General features: G+C 40.3%; 1 protein-coding gene across 1 annotated transcript in view; it reads right to left on the reverse strand.

Annotated features, from left to right (window-relative positions):
* The window catches only part of gbe1b (glucan (1,4-alpha-), branching enzyme 1b), an 87,495-nt gene that overhangs the window by 58,191 nt on the left and 13,703 nt on the right, over window positions 1-15,601 (reverse strand). Inside the window, exons 3-7 of the mRNA XM_075473049.1 lie at window positions 10,751-10,866; window positions 8,440-8,565; window positions 7,533-7,668; window positions 4,745-4,835; window positions 3,344-3,553 (exon numbers count right to left, since the gene is read on the reverse strand). Of these exons, the coding sequence (XP_075329164.1) occupies window positions 3,344-3,553; window positions 4,745-4,835; window positions 7,533-7,668; window positions 8,440-8,565; window positions 10,751-10,866 (679 nt within the window). The remainder of the gene's footprint in view (window positions 1-3,343; window positions 3,554-4,744; window positions 4,836-7,532; window positions 7,669-8,439; window positions 8,566-10,750; window positions 10,867-15,601) is intronic.

Genomic DNA, 15,601 nt, shown 5'->3' on the forward strand with positions numbered 1-15,601 from the left:
TGTTTAAATTGTCCTGATGTAGTTTCAGTGCAGCTCAATCCTTCTATCATGTTGGTTTTCATTAACTCCAAAACTAATTCCAGCATTACTACATCTTGGAAGCAACGCTTGAAAAGCCAGACGTTCAGAGTTGAATGCAGACGCTTTCGACTTCGAGGCACAGCAAGTTAACAAATTGGATGGCAGGCATCCATCTAAACAGCATTTTGTCAGGACTGCATTGAATGTTTTATGAGGAAAAGCTGAAGTGGAACACATACAGAACAAAAAAAACAAACAGTAAAAGCAGAGCAGAGGAGGCTGCAACAGGGAAAATGCATATTAGCTACGATAGCTTGTTTCACTCAACCTTTGTAAGAGCATCGTGGTCAGAGTTTTGTGGTTGATAGAGAGCCCGTTTGATTAAAAACTGACTGTTTCACACTGGGTTCACAGCTGGTCTCCGAGGTTCATTTCCCTCTCGAGGGAGTAACAGAAAGCTTGACACAAACGACATGTCCAAACATCCTATGAGAGGCAAAGAAGACAAATGAACTGGCTATGACATTGCAGTCCTCCTTTGGGCTTTTACAAATGACTCCTCATATGCCTCCCAGTCGCGGCATATGTCTGCACCACGTCTAATGAGTGCTTCTGATATGAGGATGGTTCAATAACTAATGAAAGAAGAACCTTGTTCCCTTATTATAGCCTCCGTGCCTGACACTAAGCATTGTATAATGTATCGGAAACCGCTGCACACTGACACACTCTTATTAAAAGCAAGTTCAAAAAGGCATTTGATAGACTCAACAGAGCCTGTTCCTCTCTAATGTGGGCTGGGATCATTTTCAGGGTACAGAAGCAAGAGAGACACCCAATTAACAGAGCCTACAACAACACAGTCGGTGGCTATAGTGAACACTCGAGACCAGAAGAGACAAAAAAGAAAACAGTCTACCAGTTCATGAAATTTCAGCTTTTTTGGCACTTTTAAAATGGGCTTAAAATATGAAAATGATCAAATTTAGCCTACACTGCAATATGAGTTCAGTTTCTTTTATAATACATCAAAATTCAATTTCTGCCTAGACATACGCAGAAGAAGTAAAAATTCACTGCTAATTTAAATCTCCACATCGGGTAGATCCAATTAAATGTTAACCTAACTTTGTGGGCATTTTGTTGAGAGATGTAAAATGTAATCTTTGCCGTCATATCTTTGTTTTTGACCTTCAACACATCTCTTTGTGTCAGACAGTCAGAATAAAAAGAGCAGTATATCAGCTCCCATTTGGCCTCATTTATCAGCCTGTTCAAATACAGCTCATTTTCATTTTACATCCTGAACCTCTACAGTAAAAGCACGGCGCTCGTTTCTGTATCTGATGCAACCAGGGCAGGCTTTAAATATCATTTATGAGCTGAATGCCATATGCAACATTAAAATGCAGCGCTAACTAAAATTTCTACAGCAAGAGCATAATTGAAGAGTTGAAATTGCTGCAATCAATGGCCAGTTCCTTCTTTTATGTGGTGCTAAAAGGCTCAGGGACAGAAAAAAAAGAAAAATTAGATGTTGGATTTAATTACATTAAAATTATAGCAGTATAAAATGGAGGGAAATGGTAAAGTAGGCCTAAAGTGCTGGTTAAATGCAGAGCTGTGGCTAACAACATAAATGTGCATCAGTAACTGATAGCATTTCAGTTTTAATCATCGACTTCAACCTCTTCTAGGCTCCTCGCTGGAAGGTGAAAACACTTTTTAACTTCTAACATATCAAACTGATTAAGCCACCAATGAATGATTCATACGGCCTTCACATCACAGACAAAGATTTAGGGAACAAATCAGTGCTGTTACTGTAACAAAATAGATTATTTGAATAACTGTTGTGAAAATATTGTGAAAAAGTTTTGAGACACCCCTCATTTCTTTATACTTTGCTTCTGTTTTTTTTTTAAAATCAGATTTCTTTTCTGGAATTAGCGGCAACCACTTAGTTAGTAGCTGGACAGGACAGTGAGCATAGAAGACAAGTCTTGGGATGGCATGCAGCAAAGGGACTCTATCCTGGGCCTACAGCCGTACACGAGGCCCCTGCTCAACCAGCTGAGCTACATGGCGCCCCCAGGAGGCCACTCCTGAGGAAGGGAAACTGAGAAAGCAGGTATGCCAAATTGCACAACAAGTGAACTTTAAATCGGTGGCAACAGGTCTTATGGAGGGATGAATCCAACCCAGAGCCCGGAGCTCAACATTACTGAAGCAGTGTGGGAACAAAAGACAACCAATATCCAAATTAGCGCTTTGAAGACCACTTAAAACTACAAGAAAAAACTCGTCTAAGAGGGTTCAGGCCGTGTAGAAGAGTATCTGCACAAAGTAGTGGTAGCAAATCGTTATAAATGTATTATTGTGTACAACAGCTGATCGAGCTGATCTTAACTTGGTAGTTTTAGCTACAATCCCAGCAACACCATCATCTTCTTTACTCTTGACAACATGTGTTAACCTGACAGTAATTGCTGTGTGGTCGTATGAATGATGGTCATCGTTATCTCAATACAACCCCATCCTTTTCATTAGGATGTTAAAATAAATTCAGCACATGTGGAGGCCCGACTCTTTTTTCCAAGGTTCAAAGATTTGTTAGGCTGCTATTCACACAGGTGAACATGACAAAAAGCCACCGAACGTTGGAACTCAACGATCAGAGAAATACAAAAACAGTGCTGTCCCTTGCGGAGCAGCTTTTTGTCTCAGTACACGTGCATTTGATTACACCGTCGTACAAATTGTGCAGCGCTTTCTTGGTTCCAGGCATTTGATTATTATGAGCTTCAGCTCTTCACCGTCTTGCTTTAGTGATGGTGACAGCTGTTCATTATGATGTTAATCTTACAAAAGTGGCTAGTTGTGTGTTTTATTCAGTTAAAAATGGTTTGACAATGTCGATAGACACCCACTGTGGTGCCGAAGTGCTCTTTTCTGCTTAAATCTTCTAAGACTAGAATTGATAATCGTTTTTGCAACAAAGCGCTTCTCTATGGGAAAGAGACTTAATGGCTCTGGTATTGCTGATTGTTATAATTTGTTAGTTATATCATGATAGTATTGCATTCTTTCCCTCTACCCTCTCTTTCCATTTACCCTTTTAATAATGTGATGCCGTTACATTAATCAGGGTACATCTTAACTGAACTACTTTTCATATAATTTTACTTCAGTAAAATTTCAGAAAAGTACTTTTACAAGGGTACAGTTTTGCAGTGCTCAACACAATCTGATGCTGAAATCCCCATCCCATCCCAAAAAAAACGAGGTACACTAGTTTAAATTGGCATTTGACAAAGAGTACCTCTTGTAGTTGAAGAGGCGGCTGCCCCAGAGCAGGTGGTCCCCTCTGGGTGGTGAGTGGAAGAAACACGAGTCTGAGCCGTCAAAGCGGTTCAGGCCATCTTCTGTGTTCTTGGATGCGTGGCTATGAACCACATCCAACAGAACCACAATGCCCATCGAATGAGCCACGTCGATCAGCTGCTTCAGCTCCTCTGGGGTACCATAGCGACTACAAACAGATACAAATACATAGATTTAAACGGGTTGATCACATGTCATGATGTGGTTTATACTAAACTCCAGTCACAATATCATTCTTTAGTTTTCTTCTTTAAAATGACCCTTTATGGAGGAAAATACTGAATGTATTCTTTTTTTCCCCACCACATACCTGAAATATATTACATGCACAGTTGCAATCATCTAAACCTATTCAGTGCACATTATTCGATAAACATAAGTCAAAAACACATTTGAAAGCCTTTGTTTTTCCATTGTAACTTCTTCACAGTTCTTTAAGAGTGGACGCTCAGAAAACCACAACTTACACTCCCTCATATTCTGGAACATCACATCTGTCCATCAAGCTACCATCAAATCAGCTTACTTGCAAAACAGGACACCTGGGATTACTCGTCTTCCCGTTACTCAACCACTATGGTTTTAAATTACATTATGAGATCAATAAAGGGTGAAATTACAATATATATACAGTATATGCTACACTCAATGCCTAATGCCCTACTCCCAGCAAGGAAGGAGGATCTCTGAAAGAAGATAAAGACTCGCACTACTCCACCTTTATCTAGGACTTTCTCCACTCTATGGATTAACGGAAAATGTATTTACAGAGAGATTATTGCCGGTGTCAAGACTTCCCAACCTTGATTTGAGGTGACTGAGTTGAAGCTGCACGCTCAATTTGGGACAGTGTGCAGTTACAAATACAACATGTAGCTGATAAAGGGGCGTAAATGGGAAACTGCAAAGAAAATAAATAAAAACTACATCCATGAGACACCTTTCAGTTATAATCCTGCATACCTGTATTTCAATCCTGGTTGCTTTGTTAAGACCTGTGGTTACTGAAGCAGGTCATGGATCTCTATGGTTTAGCTGGACAAACTGAGCCCAGCGGTTTCATCCCACTGCATTTATTCATTTTCTATTTTATTTCACTTATCGTGTAAATAGGACTGAAAACGACAGCTGACAGTGTAATTTCCTAATGGTTGTCTACCAAATGATATGAAGTGTGCATGTGGAGAAACCTCTTCTTTTCTACATTAGATCTCAGCAACAATCACTGCTGCTGAAACTCTGCAGACATTAAGAAATACTCACACCAACTTTTTAGATAAATATTGTTGTATGTGCATAACAGTGTATAGATTTCACACGGATGTTAGCAAATGTTTACCTGGAAGCAGCAAAGAAACTTGTAACCTGATATCCAAAGCTTGCATAGTAGGCATGCTCCATGACAGCCATCAGCTGAATACAATTGTAACCTAGATGAAGAGGGAATAAAGTGGAAAAACCAACATTATTACATTCTAAAAATCTCAGTTTCATACATAAAACCCTCCTCCCGGATTATAGAGCCAACCTTGTCAAACTGGAAATACGATCGATATTCAGAGAATAAATGTGGGTAAACTACTAAATTATGTAGGATCATAAAATGCAGGTTGAATAGTTATGAGAGCATGACACGATGTTGCTAAACATTGTGGCGTTTCTTTGTTATCAAGAGCTTCACATCCTGTCCATTTAGCCTCATTGTACTGCGATAACTGGGCAAACCTTTCTTTTCTTTGATTCATATATCAGACGCCTGCTGCTGAAACTGTATCAAAAACATGTGTGGGGTAAGTTGGCCTCCAGTAAAAAAGCAAAGAGTGCGAAACATTTCAGAATACAATTGCTGAAAAGTCTTTTTTCTTCGTGCACGACAGAATTAATCTAAAACAGAGAGCATGTGAAAACATTCCAGCTTTGATTTCGTTTGACTTGTGTCAGTTGTATTATACATGGGCTCAAGGCACATCCTTTTTGACACAAACCCTTGTTTCCCAAGGACAGGCTGTGGCAACTGGGAAACACCAGCCATCGGAGTCAGGAGGTCATGTGAAACGTTTTACAAAGACCTACAAAACTGCTTCAATAAATAAGGCTCAACGGGCTTTTAAAGTGCTACTGAGCACTCCAGAGAGAGGCCCGGAGGTTTTTCTTTATTGTGTGGCGCAGATTCATACATACATATATTCCCAGGCAAGAGAAAAAAGAAAACTTGCCACTGAAAGAGTGTGAGAAAGCACTGGGGTGAGAGTAAGTTTCTCCATTTTATATTTATATACATACACAAACTCTTCAGCCAGGAACATTAAATGGCAGGCAAAGCCAGCCGTCAGTAGAGACGATGGAGTTTAGCCTCCTGCAGAATCCTATTGTGCAAAATCCCTGAGCTGCTGAGGGTAGAGAGTTTGGCAGCATTTACTATGCTGGTTTCTTTACCCACGAAACAAGATGACACGAGTGAAAAAACAGCATTAATCCTGTCTCTTGTTTTGCTGTCCTTGTCATATTGGAGATTTTTGATAAAATGAGCACAACAGGCTGCATTTGAATGTAGCTTAATGCAACACTTCAAACCAACGCAAGTTTAAGTCCCATTTACAATAAATATACTTACTTATTATGTTGTGTTATCAGAAAAATTCAAGTCAATAGTTCTGAGAACTCCCAATCCAACAGCTTGGATTTTTCTTTTGAGTAAAACCATTCTTAATTATAGCTGCAAGCAGAAAAATGCTAGAGACATGATCCTGCCTGAAAAAAAATGTGGTGCATAATTCAGTTTTTTTTTTTTTTTAAATATACATTTTACATTTGGCCAAAATTCACTGTTAAAAGTGGAAGTTTTTGTCGTAATAACCGGCTGCCTCAGTGTTTTGCATGAATCTGTGCAGCTCACAGAGTTTAAAAATACTGCACACATTTATGTCATTTCCAACAGAGTAATATTTCACACCGATAGAATTAACAACAGATTTCAAACTAAATATTTTGACACCAGTTTTTACGAAAAGCCCCAAGTCTTTTACATCACACTTTGTCAGTTGCTCTACTCTCAAAGAGGTTTTAAGTCAGCATTTACAGTTGACTAATGAATAACTGTTTATCCAAGACAACTTAAGCATGTTAAAAAAAAAAAAAAACACATTCGGAAGGCTAAACAGTGAAGTAACCTTACAGACTGGGGAGGATTATAAATCCAAGTTGCTTCACATTACAGTATTTGCTAAATAAACTGGGAATCCAGCATAATTAAACCGTAAACAGCTGCAAAAGACAGTGACATACAACCAGAGGTTCAAGCAATCAATCGTCTGGAAGTCCAAACGCCCACAATCAGCGAGGGTTAAATCAAATTAATCAGAGATAACAAATCTGAACGGAGCCAGAGAGAGAAGTTAGGTATCTGAATTCTGTGTAAAAAAAAAAAAAAGAAAATACTATTAACTGAATTTACTATCCCTACATTAAGTGGGACTGTTAGTGATCTTTATTTATATCGTGCAGCTCTAAACAAACGTACTGCCGATCACCTGCAACTGAATGCGATAAAAGGTGAAGGAAGTTGGCTTTTCTTCACTGTTTGCAGTCCGAGTCATCATCATGGAAATGGAAGAAAGTCGTCAGTGCGTGACTTGTGCTGCAGACACATCTTTACAAAACACTGCCCGATGGTCAGTGATCCCTTTAGGTCCTGCCAGTAAACGGGGTGTTGACTTGCTCATGTGGTCTTATGCAGAGGTTGTGTGACAGGTCTGCCACTTAAAATACAGCTGCAGGAGGTATGCTGGCACTCCCTGCAGCGTGGCAAATGTGCTATGCTACAGAACTGTGTTGACAAAGACACTGGCAGCTTAAAAAACACTGAATTCATCAAACACTGTTTTCCATCCAGATGGTTGGCTCGAGGGTTGTGAATGTGCATGGAGGTATACGATCACCTTGATACTTCACTTCCTCTCTGGCTGGTAAAGCTATAAAATTTTCCTCAAGATGGGTCCACAAAAGCTGTGAGTGACACTTAAATGAAGAGGATTAAATTGAATAGCCAATAAAATAGAGAGAGATAAATAAATAAATAAAAGAGAGAACAAAAGGGAGGAGAATAAACGTTTTCTTCATATCCTTACCCAAGTCTTTTATTCGAGGCAGAACATTGGTTGTGAAGTTGGTATACGAGGCAATTTTTGGCTCAGGTGAAGCGATACCCACATGAGCCTCGTATATTCTCAGACTGTTGGGCTTCTTTGGCCGAGGGTGGACATGCTGGAGAGGAAACCATAAGGGGACAGAAATCAAGGTGGAGTCTGGCACAGATGCTAAAAACAGTGGGGGGGCTGAATAATAGTGACCATAAACATTCACCTACATCTTTCTATCACTTTACAAATCAGTTCACTCTCTGTTACACAACAGGAGATAGATAAAAACACAATAAATGTACACGGTCAGAAAGAGGGCCTCTCTAATTAAAACGGTGCCAAATAACAAGCGATAAAGACAGCAAGGTGGCCTTCGATAGCCTCTTCGTGTTTTCCCTGTTCGCTCTTGAGCTAAGTACATCAAGTAGCATCGAGGCACTTTCAGACCCTCTCAAATCAGCAGCATCAAGAATCCACTATAAGAATAAAGTAACAGCTTTACATATGTGATGGAAGGCGGATGTAAAATGAAACAGTTTGTTCTCAACAGCAATATGAAAAGCTCAGATGGAAGGAAGTGGCCGCGCAGGTTAAAATGAGAGAGCACGCTGTGCAAAGTCAATAAAATGTACTTTTGCTGGCTCGGTATCAAACTTTGAAAGCTCAGATGAGGCTTTTTACAGCTAAATGTCATTATCAAAATGAAAAAGGATTTCAATAAAGAGGTTTAGCTTCCGTTTCATTTGTAGTCATTGTGCCTTTGCTATATTTGAAATTGCAACCAATAGTCATTATTCATGTGAACAAGGATATAATAAGAAGAGGAAATTAACACGTCAAAAGACAGTGAAAATGTCCTTTCAAAACATTAGACATTTAGAAAATTACACCTTACAACGTAATGCTGAGGAGGATCCCAGTGAACCCATTCATAGACGACAGCCTTTTCCTCCCTGTTTACATATTTTGCCCACGGCGAGATCCGGTACAGGCGCTCACCATCCTTGGTGTGAACTACCACCTGAGAAAAGAAGATGAATGGGTTATGTTATAGCAAGGGCACCGACAGTATGAGGCACTGAACATTTAAAAAGGCACTGCGGTCGCTGAGCATATGGTGAGAAAGAGGCAGCGCCACATTGTCTAAATGAGCACACAGGACAATGGACACCAATTAAAAAAAATATGAAAGAGAGATGAAGTATGACAGAATGCAAACAACAGTGGTGTTCTGTGAAGGTGAAAAATGCATAAAAGGTAAAGCATTCACAAATCATCACAGACTTCAAAAGGCCCTCCTCACATCCTGCATCTTTCTGTCTGTGAGTGCATGCGACTGTACAGTCAGCGTTTATTTACGCCTTCCAGCCATGAAATGCTTACATCATAAAACTGTGCTGTTACTCCCTATCCATTATACAGAGAGATGGTGCAGACTGTTCAACCAATAAACCTAACATTTTTAAAAATGTGTCTACCAGAAAGGCAGACCCCTGACAGAACGAAGTCCCTGCTCGCTGCAATGCAACACCTATAATTTCAAGAGAAAGCATCCCCCTCAGACAGCAAGTAGCTTAGTGAACAAAAAGCTCCAGTATTGACCGGAATACTTGTTGCAGTGCATCTGGTTTCAGTGGTGATTACGTTGTATTATAGTTGGTGAAAAGTGGGCTTTTAACACAGCCACTTACAGGTCCGTCTTGAGTGGATTGGAGCCAGAGAGCAATTTAGAAAATAAAAAATTGGACTAAAATGATCGTCCTTCGGGTCTCATCTGTTATGCCAGCAATTCAGAATCGGAAGGGGGTGAAATAAACATCGTTTGAAAATCTGACAAGTTACTCCATTGTCCAATAAGAGAGGGGAGAAGCAGTGTGAGAGTTGGAAAACCTCCCAAGAAATGGACGCTGTAGTGTTCCTCACAGTATGTGTTCGTCCTGTTTTGTACCCCTGCAGTAACAGGCTGCAGAACCCAGCTAAATCAGGCTACTGTTGTGAAGTAATGACCGTTCCAATGCCACCTGCCTGTGAGCCAGCAGCCAGACTCCCCGATGGGGTTTTCTTCATTGTGGGCAGGCCACCTGAGGGTTAGCTGCTTGGCTCCCCTTGTGACATGCTTCATAGTTTATAGGATTAAGAAAAGATAGTTGGATAAATGGACTGGCATTAAGCCTGGCTGTGTGGTGGTCCTTAAGAAAAATTGGCCCAGCATTAGGAACATTAAAGATAAGTTAGACTGCTGGGCAGGCTGTAGCGGTGCATGAACGGGAATAACAACCCAGAGGTGGGCAATGTGCGAGAAGTTAGGTTTGGAGAAATATGTGATCACTTAAGATAACACTTCACTTCACTTCTCTGCGGTCATGCATACTTGAAACATAAAGTGCTCATTGAATGAGCTACACCCATCAAAAGGACACTGCTTGTTTACGGAGACAAATTGGGCCCCGAACAAAGGGGATGGGAGGGCAAGTTGCTCTCCGTGAGAGTGATTGGAGCTCGGTTTGTGCATCCACGAGGGAGTGCTGTGGAACTAATTCTAAAGTGGAGCTCACAGTAGGACAGCCATTCATAGGCAGCAGGGGTGCGCAAGGAAAGGCCAGGTGCCAGCATTTCCATCTGCTTCTTATCGTCCTTAGACTGACCTCCGCTGACAATGGGAGCTGGGCAGCTTGTCCAGGGCATAGGAGTGAGCCAATGATGACCCAGTCCCAAGGAGAGTGCTGTAGCGATGCCATCCACTCCATGCCTGGCATCACATTTCTGGGCCATTCTTCATCCATGCTGAGACAATACATGAGGGGAGGTGCCTTTTTTGCATTTAACCCTGATGAATTATTTATTAGAGCTTAAAACCAATCATGTTCACCCACTGTGGGGCTCTGTTTTTGCGGCGGACAAACACAGCACGATGGCCAGAGGGATACCTGCTGCAGATGGGAGCAAAAACAAAGCCATCAGTTGAGCTCCTCAGGTGTATCCACTCTCCACTGTGCAGTCTGTGTTCACATGCTGTAATCTCCCTTCTGCACTGTGAGTATGACATGTTATTGATGGAGACCTGCCAGCTTTTCACTTGGTTCATAAGACACAACACATGACAGGGAATCTCCCACGAACATGATACTGACAACTGCCTGCGCACTCTGGCCAGATGACAAGTACGGAGGGCGTGAAAATAGGCACGAAGACGTTCTCTTCTCTACCTTGAGTCTGGTGTTATGATCCACAGCTGGAGACTGGTCATGCTTTGGTGGAAGAATCAGTTCCCACTTGCCAAATTCTTTCTTGGTGTAAGGGTGGGCGAATTTGTCCCAGCCATCTAAGAGCAAACAGACAGAATTTAAGTGAGTTCTTTTATAACACAGAGACAAATTCATTCAGTTGTATGCTGAGTCAAGATTAGGAGTTACACAGACTGAAGAATGAGTTTTTACTTCGAGTAGGAATCAGTTAAATCATTGTGATAATGTAAATGTTACCCATATATCCTCAAGTGCTATAGTGGTTGTCCAGTGGAAGTACCGATTATACATTTTCATACAAGTTTCCATTTATAGAGAAAGAAAAACATCTTTTGCTGAGCAACAATGTGACCTATGCCTGTGCTTATTAGTAATTACCACTAGGAGTCACCAAAGTTGGAAGTTTTCAGATTCAGCCACCGGAGCTTTATTATTAATTGTTAATAAAACAATTAACAGTTTCATTCTACTTTGTTACACCAGTGTGTTTCCACTTTGTCTTGTGCTAACAACGTGTGGCTCACAGTCACCGCTCCGGCTTTTTTTTCCCCTTCCTATTCCAACAACCCCCTGTGGTCACAGCACCACTTTATTTTCCTGACTTCCACAATCCATCTCTACATAACCCCCACAGAAACCTCTTACATAATTCCATCTTGTTGTATTTGTTCTCCACACCGTTCTCCTGTATCATGTGACTGTTATGACACAGAGTAAAGCAGCAGGCTCTGTCATCTAAAAGAAAAACCGATAAGAAACCACTTCGCCGCTCTTTGAATTTCGGCTCTGACGGAACAACAGAGAGGCGTCACATTCGTAATCTGCAAATACCACATTGCCAATCGTCAGTGACTGACAGAACACAAAATATTTATTATAAAGTGACCACCTTGGCCTGTCAGTTTAAGATGGTGTTTTCATTCTGTAATGCACATCTGCTTGCTATTCATGACCAAAAATAACACGGGGAAAGAAAATGAATCACAGGAGATGCTCCAGAAGTGACCCGACATGACCCCAGCACTTACAGTCTTACAGGCAGGCCAAGTCTTTTTTTTTTTTTTTTTTTCACAATTTATTTATCTCCCTTTGCTTAAAAAGCTGTGCATTATGCATCCAACCTGCACCATATTCATGAATAGGGCTGCTGGGCTGTTTCCACATTTGCTATGAAATTGAAATCAAATATTATGACTGATCCGTGTCAAAATGTAATCTCTCACAGAGTTGAATGCTGGAATTGAGCTGCTGCCCAAGGTCCTGGGAAGATAATTAAAAAGGAAGAGGAACAGGAGAAATATGGAGAGGAGAAAAGCAGAACTAACTAGCACAATAAACGAATTGACGCATTTCCAGTTTTGCACAGTGTCAATTTGAGTGTATTACTCTTAGCATTTTCAGTAATGCTATTAATCCCAATTACTGCAGGATAAAGATAAGTACAAATGGTTCTAAAACCTGCATTGTGGTACTTTTGTATCCCCCTCCAGCAATAGGACTGAGTCTATAAAAAACAGTTCATGTGTGCTTGTGATATTTGTCCTTGCCATCGATTACTTTCTTGTTTTCCTTTAAAAATACCACTTTTTTTTTTGTTTTCACCTGGATTATTAACGACTCTTCTTGGTTTTCCCACTATAAACTCTGCCATCGATCTGGTTGCTTCTCTATTCAGCTCAGGCAAACCAATCTTTGTTAGCTGGTTGATGTTAAATCCAATGTCACCAGGTCAAAGGAACAGGAACGTTGTCACCGGTGCAGGATTTGAAATAACACAAATCTACCTGCCGTCGATGGGCTTAATCAGCATTGCGTTAACTCGTTTAGCAAAACGCTTGAACATAACAAACATGCAAACACGCATAAGCTCTGAGCTGCAGGTTTCATAACATAAATGTGACTAATTTGTATTTGAAACACTGACCTTGCACTCAACAGAGTGTCTGTTTTAAACGGTTGGGCCATCAAGACCGCACAGCAACCAACATGGCTTAAATAGAACTCTACACCTTTGTTTGATTTAGTAATTGGCAATCTGCTTCTGAAAACTAACCTCATCTGTGTTTCTCTCTCCAAGCAGGAGAGGAAAACTCAGCACTTAATCTGTAAATTAGGTGTTCATAATAGGGATTCTGCTTTGGTCGATTAACACTTGTTTGGATGCTTTGGTGGAAATGTAACATGACAGGTTGTCATCACCTCGTGTAAGTAATCTCAGGGTCTCATTTAAATTTAGCTCAGTGCGAGAGTCTCTACTGTGTTGCAGCATTTCTTTTCCGTTTAATGTGCACTGTGTAAGCGTCTCTACTTGAGGCTGTGTGTTTGCACTGCTGGACAACTCGGTGTGTATTTTTACTCTTCAACATATCTGAAACTACAACTCGAAAGCTGTGTGTTTCTCGCCATAATTGAATCCACAGCCATCAGGGATTCGGAGAAGCAATGTGCCAGCACATCCAACAGCTCTGGAGCCTTGACGGCTCAGTGTCAGAACACTGAAGCTCAGGGGTCATTCAAGGTTACGGGGAGAAAGCACAAAAAACAACAAAAATAAATAAACAAGAGACTTTGTGCGCTGAAATGTGGATGAGCCAATGTAGCGAACAGTTCCAGATTTCACTTTTTGTCATGAGTGTGTGTGTTTGGGGGTAGTCAAGGCTCGCAGTCACATCAAACAGAGAGCAGTAAAACAGCAGTAAAGACTCTCACAGTAGTGGCAATGTTTACATTGTTCCACAGTCAGACAATTACTGCATTACTATTAGGGAATTTTATACCTTTACCATAAACTCTACAGAAGAGGCCTGATGCCAAGTCACACAGTCAAGGGTGAGATCGCTTAAAGACTTCACCTATACTGTTACCTTTGCTGCTGCTACTGATGCTACTAATACAAAAGACCAATACTTATCATTATCATTACCCAGAAATTTGTTTTCTATACCTGATTAATTCAATTCAGGGTGATGGGGGGCCTGGAGCCCATGGGCGAGAGGTAGGGTACAAACTGGACAGGTCACCAGTCCATCACAGGGCCACACAGAGACAAACAACCATGCACTCTCACACTCACTCCCAGGGTCAATTTAGAGACACCAATTAACCTTAGATGCGTGTTTTTGGACGATGGGTAGAAACCCGGAGGGAGAACATGCAAACTCCCCCAATCATCATCATTATAATTTACAGAAGTTTCTGGGCTCAAGTAGTAGTCCATTTGACTTCGGTCCAGTTTAAAGGGACACTATGTAATAAATTAAGTCATTTATTAGCTCAAATCAACATATTCATTCATAAGTTAGTTCTCATTGGTGTAAAATGATCTCTGTCAAAAATCTCACTTATCCTCCTGAGTGAAGAATAACTTGTCTGTATCTACATAGAGCAGGTAAGCTCTATGGAGGCTGCCATGTCCTTCCGCTCTATGAAAAATGACGAAGTGCCGAGAGGGGCATAAAGCACTACGAATCGCGATTTCCCCACCAGGCCTACAAGCAGAAATGACGTCATTGTGACGTCATTTCCGCCAAATGGCTTATTACAGCCGCTAATGCTAAATAGATTTTATTCCTTGGCACATATGTCTTTGTGTTCATTAGCTTTCTTTTTGTAAGTGCATCATCTTCTTCTTTTTATTATTATTCCTATGCTCCCCCTGGATATCTTCTTTTTGGCGTTATGCTCACATTTGTAAACTGTTATTTTGTTGATTTACTAATAAAGTTTAAAAAAAAAAAAAAAAAAAATGCTAAATAGATTTTATCTCGTAAATGATCCCACTAATAATGCATTGATTGTTACCAAACTTCTGCCGTAGTACACATAGGCTCTTAGCTCACAAAACGAGGCATTAGAAAGTTTGTAAGTTTACCGGGAGTTTATTTACCGCTGCTAATGCTCCTATTGCTAACACAGGCTAATGCTAACGCTGCGTCAACGTCACTTCCGGTAACTCCCGGAATATGACTAATTGCATTGCTTGCACACCAAAGGAGATGTTATGTTATCTGACATGTTATCTGTCATCTGTATTCATAGTGTTGTTGTATGTGTGTTATATAATCCTTTGTACTGTGTGTCTTGATTTCTTTTTGTTTGTATGGACCTTGAGTCTGAAGCTATAGCTTCTTGAATCTTGACACATTCCGCTTGCTGTAGTTCAAGAAGTTGCAGCGCACATTTGAAAACGTGAGGCGCTAGAGAGCAAATTCATTCAACTTTGCAAAATAAAATTGCACCACTAGATGGGGGAAGAAATTACATAGTGTCCCTTTAATAATGATAAAAATAAAAGAATTATCAGCATTTTCATATAAACAGTCAACAAAAGTATTATCCATAAGTCTATTAATCTGAACTTATTTAAAAGAAAAAAAAAAAAAAAAAGAAAAAAGGATCAGAGGTAGCACTCCCTCAACTACTGTACAAGTGATGATGAAATAACCAGCTACTAAAATATTAACAAACTTATTTTTCACATCCTACTTCTATTTCCAAATTGCTTGATCAAACGAGATGGTACCACAGTATGCTGGGCTTGTTATTCTTTAAAAAAAAAAAAAAAAAAAAAAAAAATGTATTTCTCATTCAATGCACCATGGAGACATTCTGCCTGTCGGCATTGAAATCTCTCGCTCCAAACATCGTAGGAAACTTTACATTTAAACGTGATATTTGAGTGACTTTTCAGAATTCACATTGATTAGTTCAAGCTCATTGCTACAGTATAATTGCAGAACGTTTTTTTCAGTCTGTTGCCTGCTTATCTAAAACACAATAAGGACATCTGCAAATGCCAAAGACAATTATATT

Source organism: Odontesthes bonariensis, chromosome 9 (assembly GCF_027942865.1).
Source record: "Odontesthes bonariensis isolate fOdoBon6 chromosome 9, fOdoBon6.hap1, whole genome shotgun sequence".
NCBI lineage: Eukaryota > Metazoa > Chordata > Actinopteri > Atheriniformes > Atherinopsidae > Odontesthes > Odontesthes bonariensis.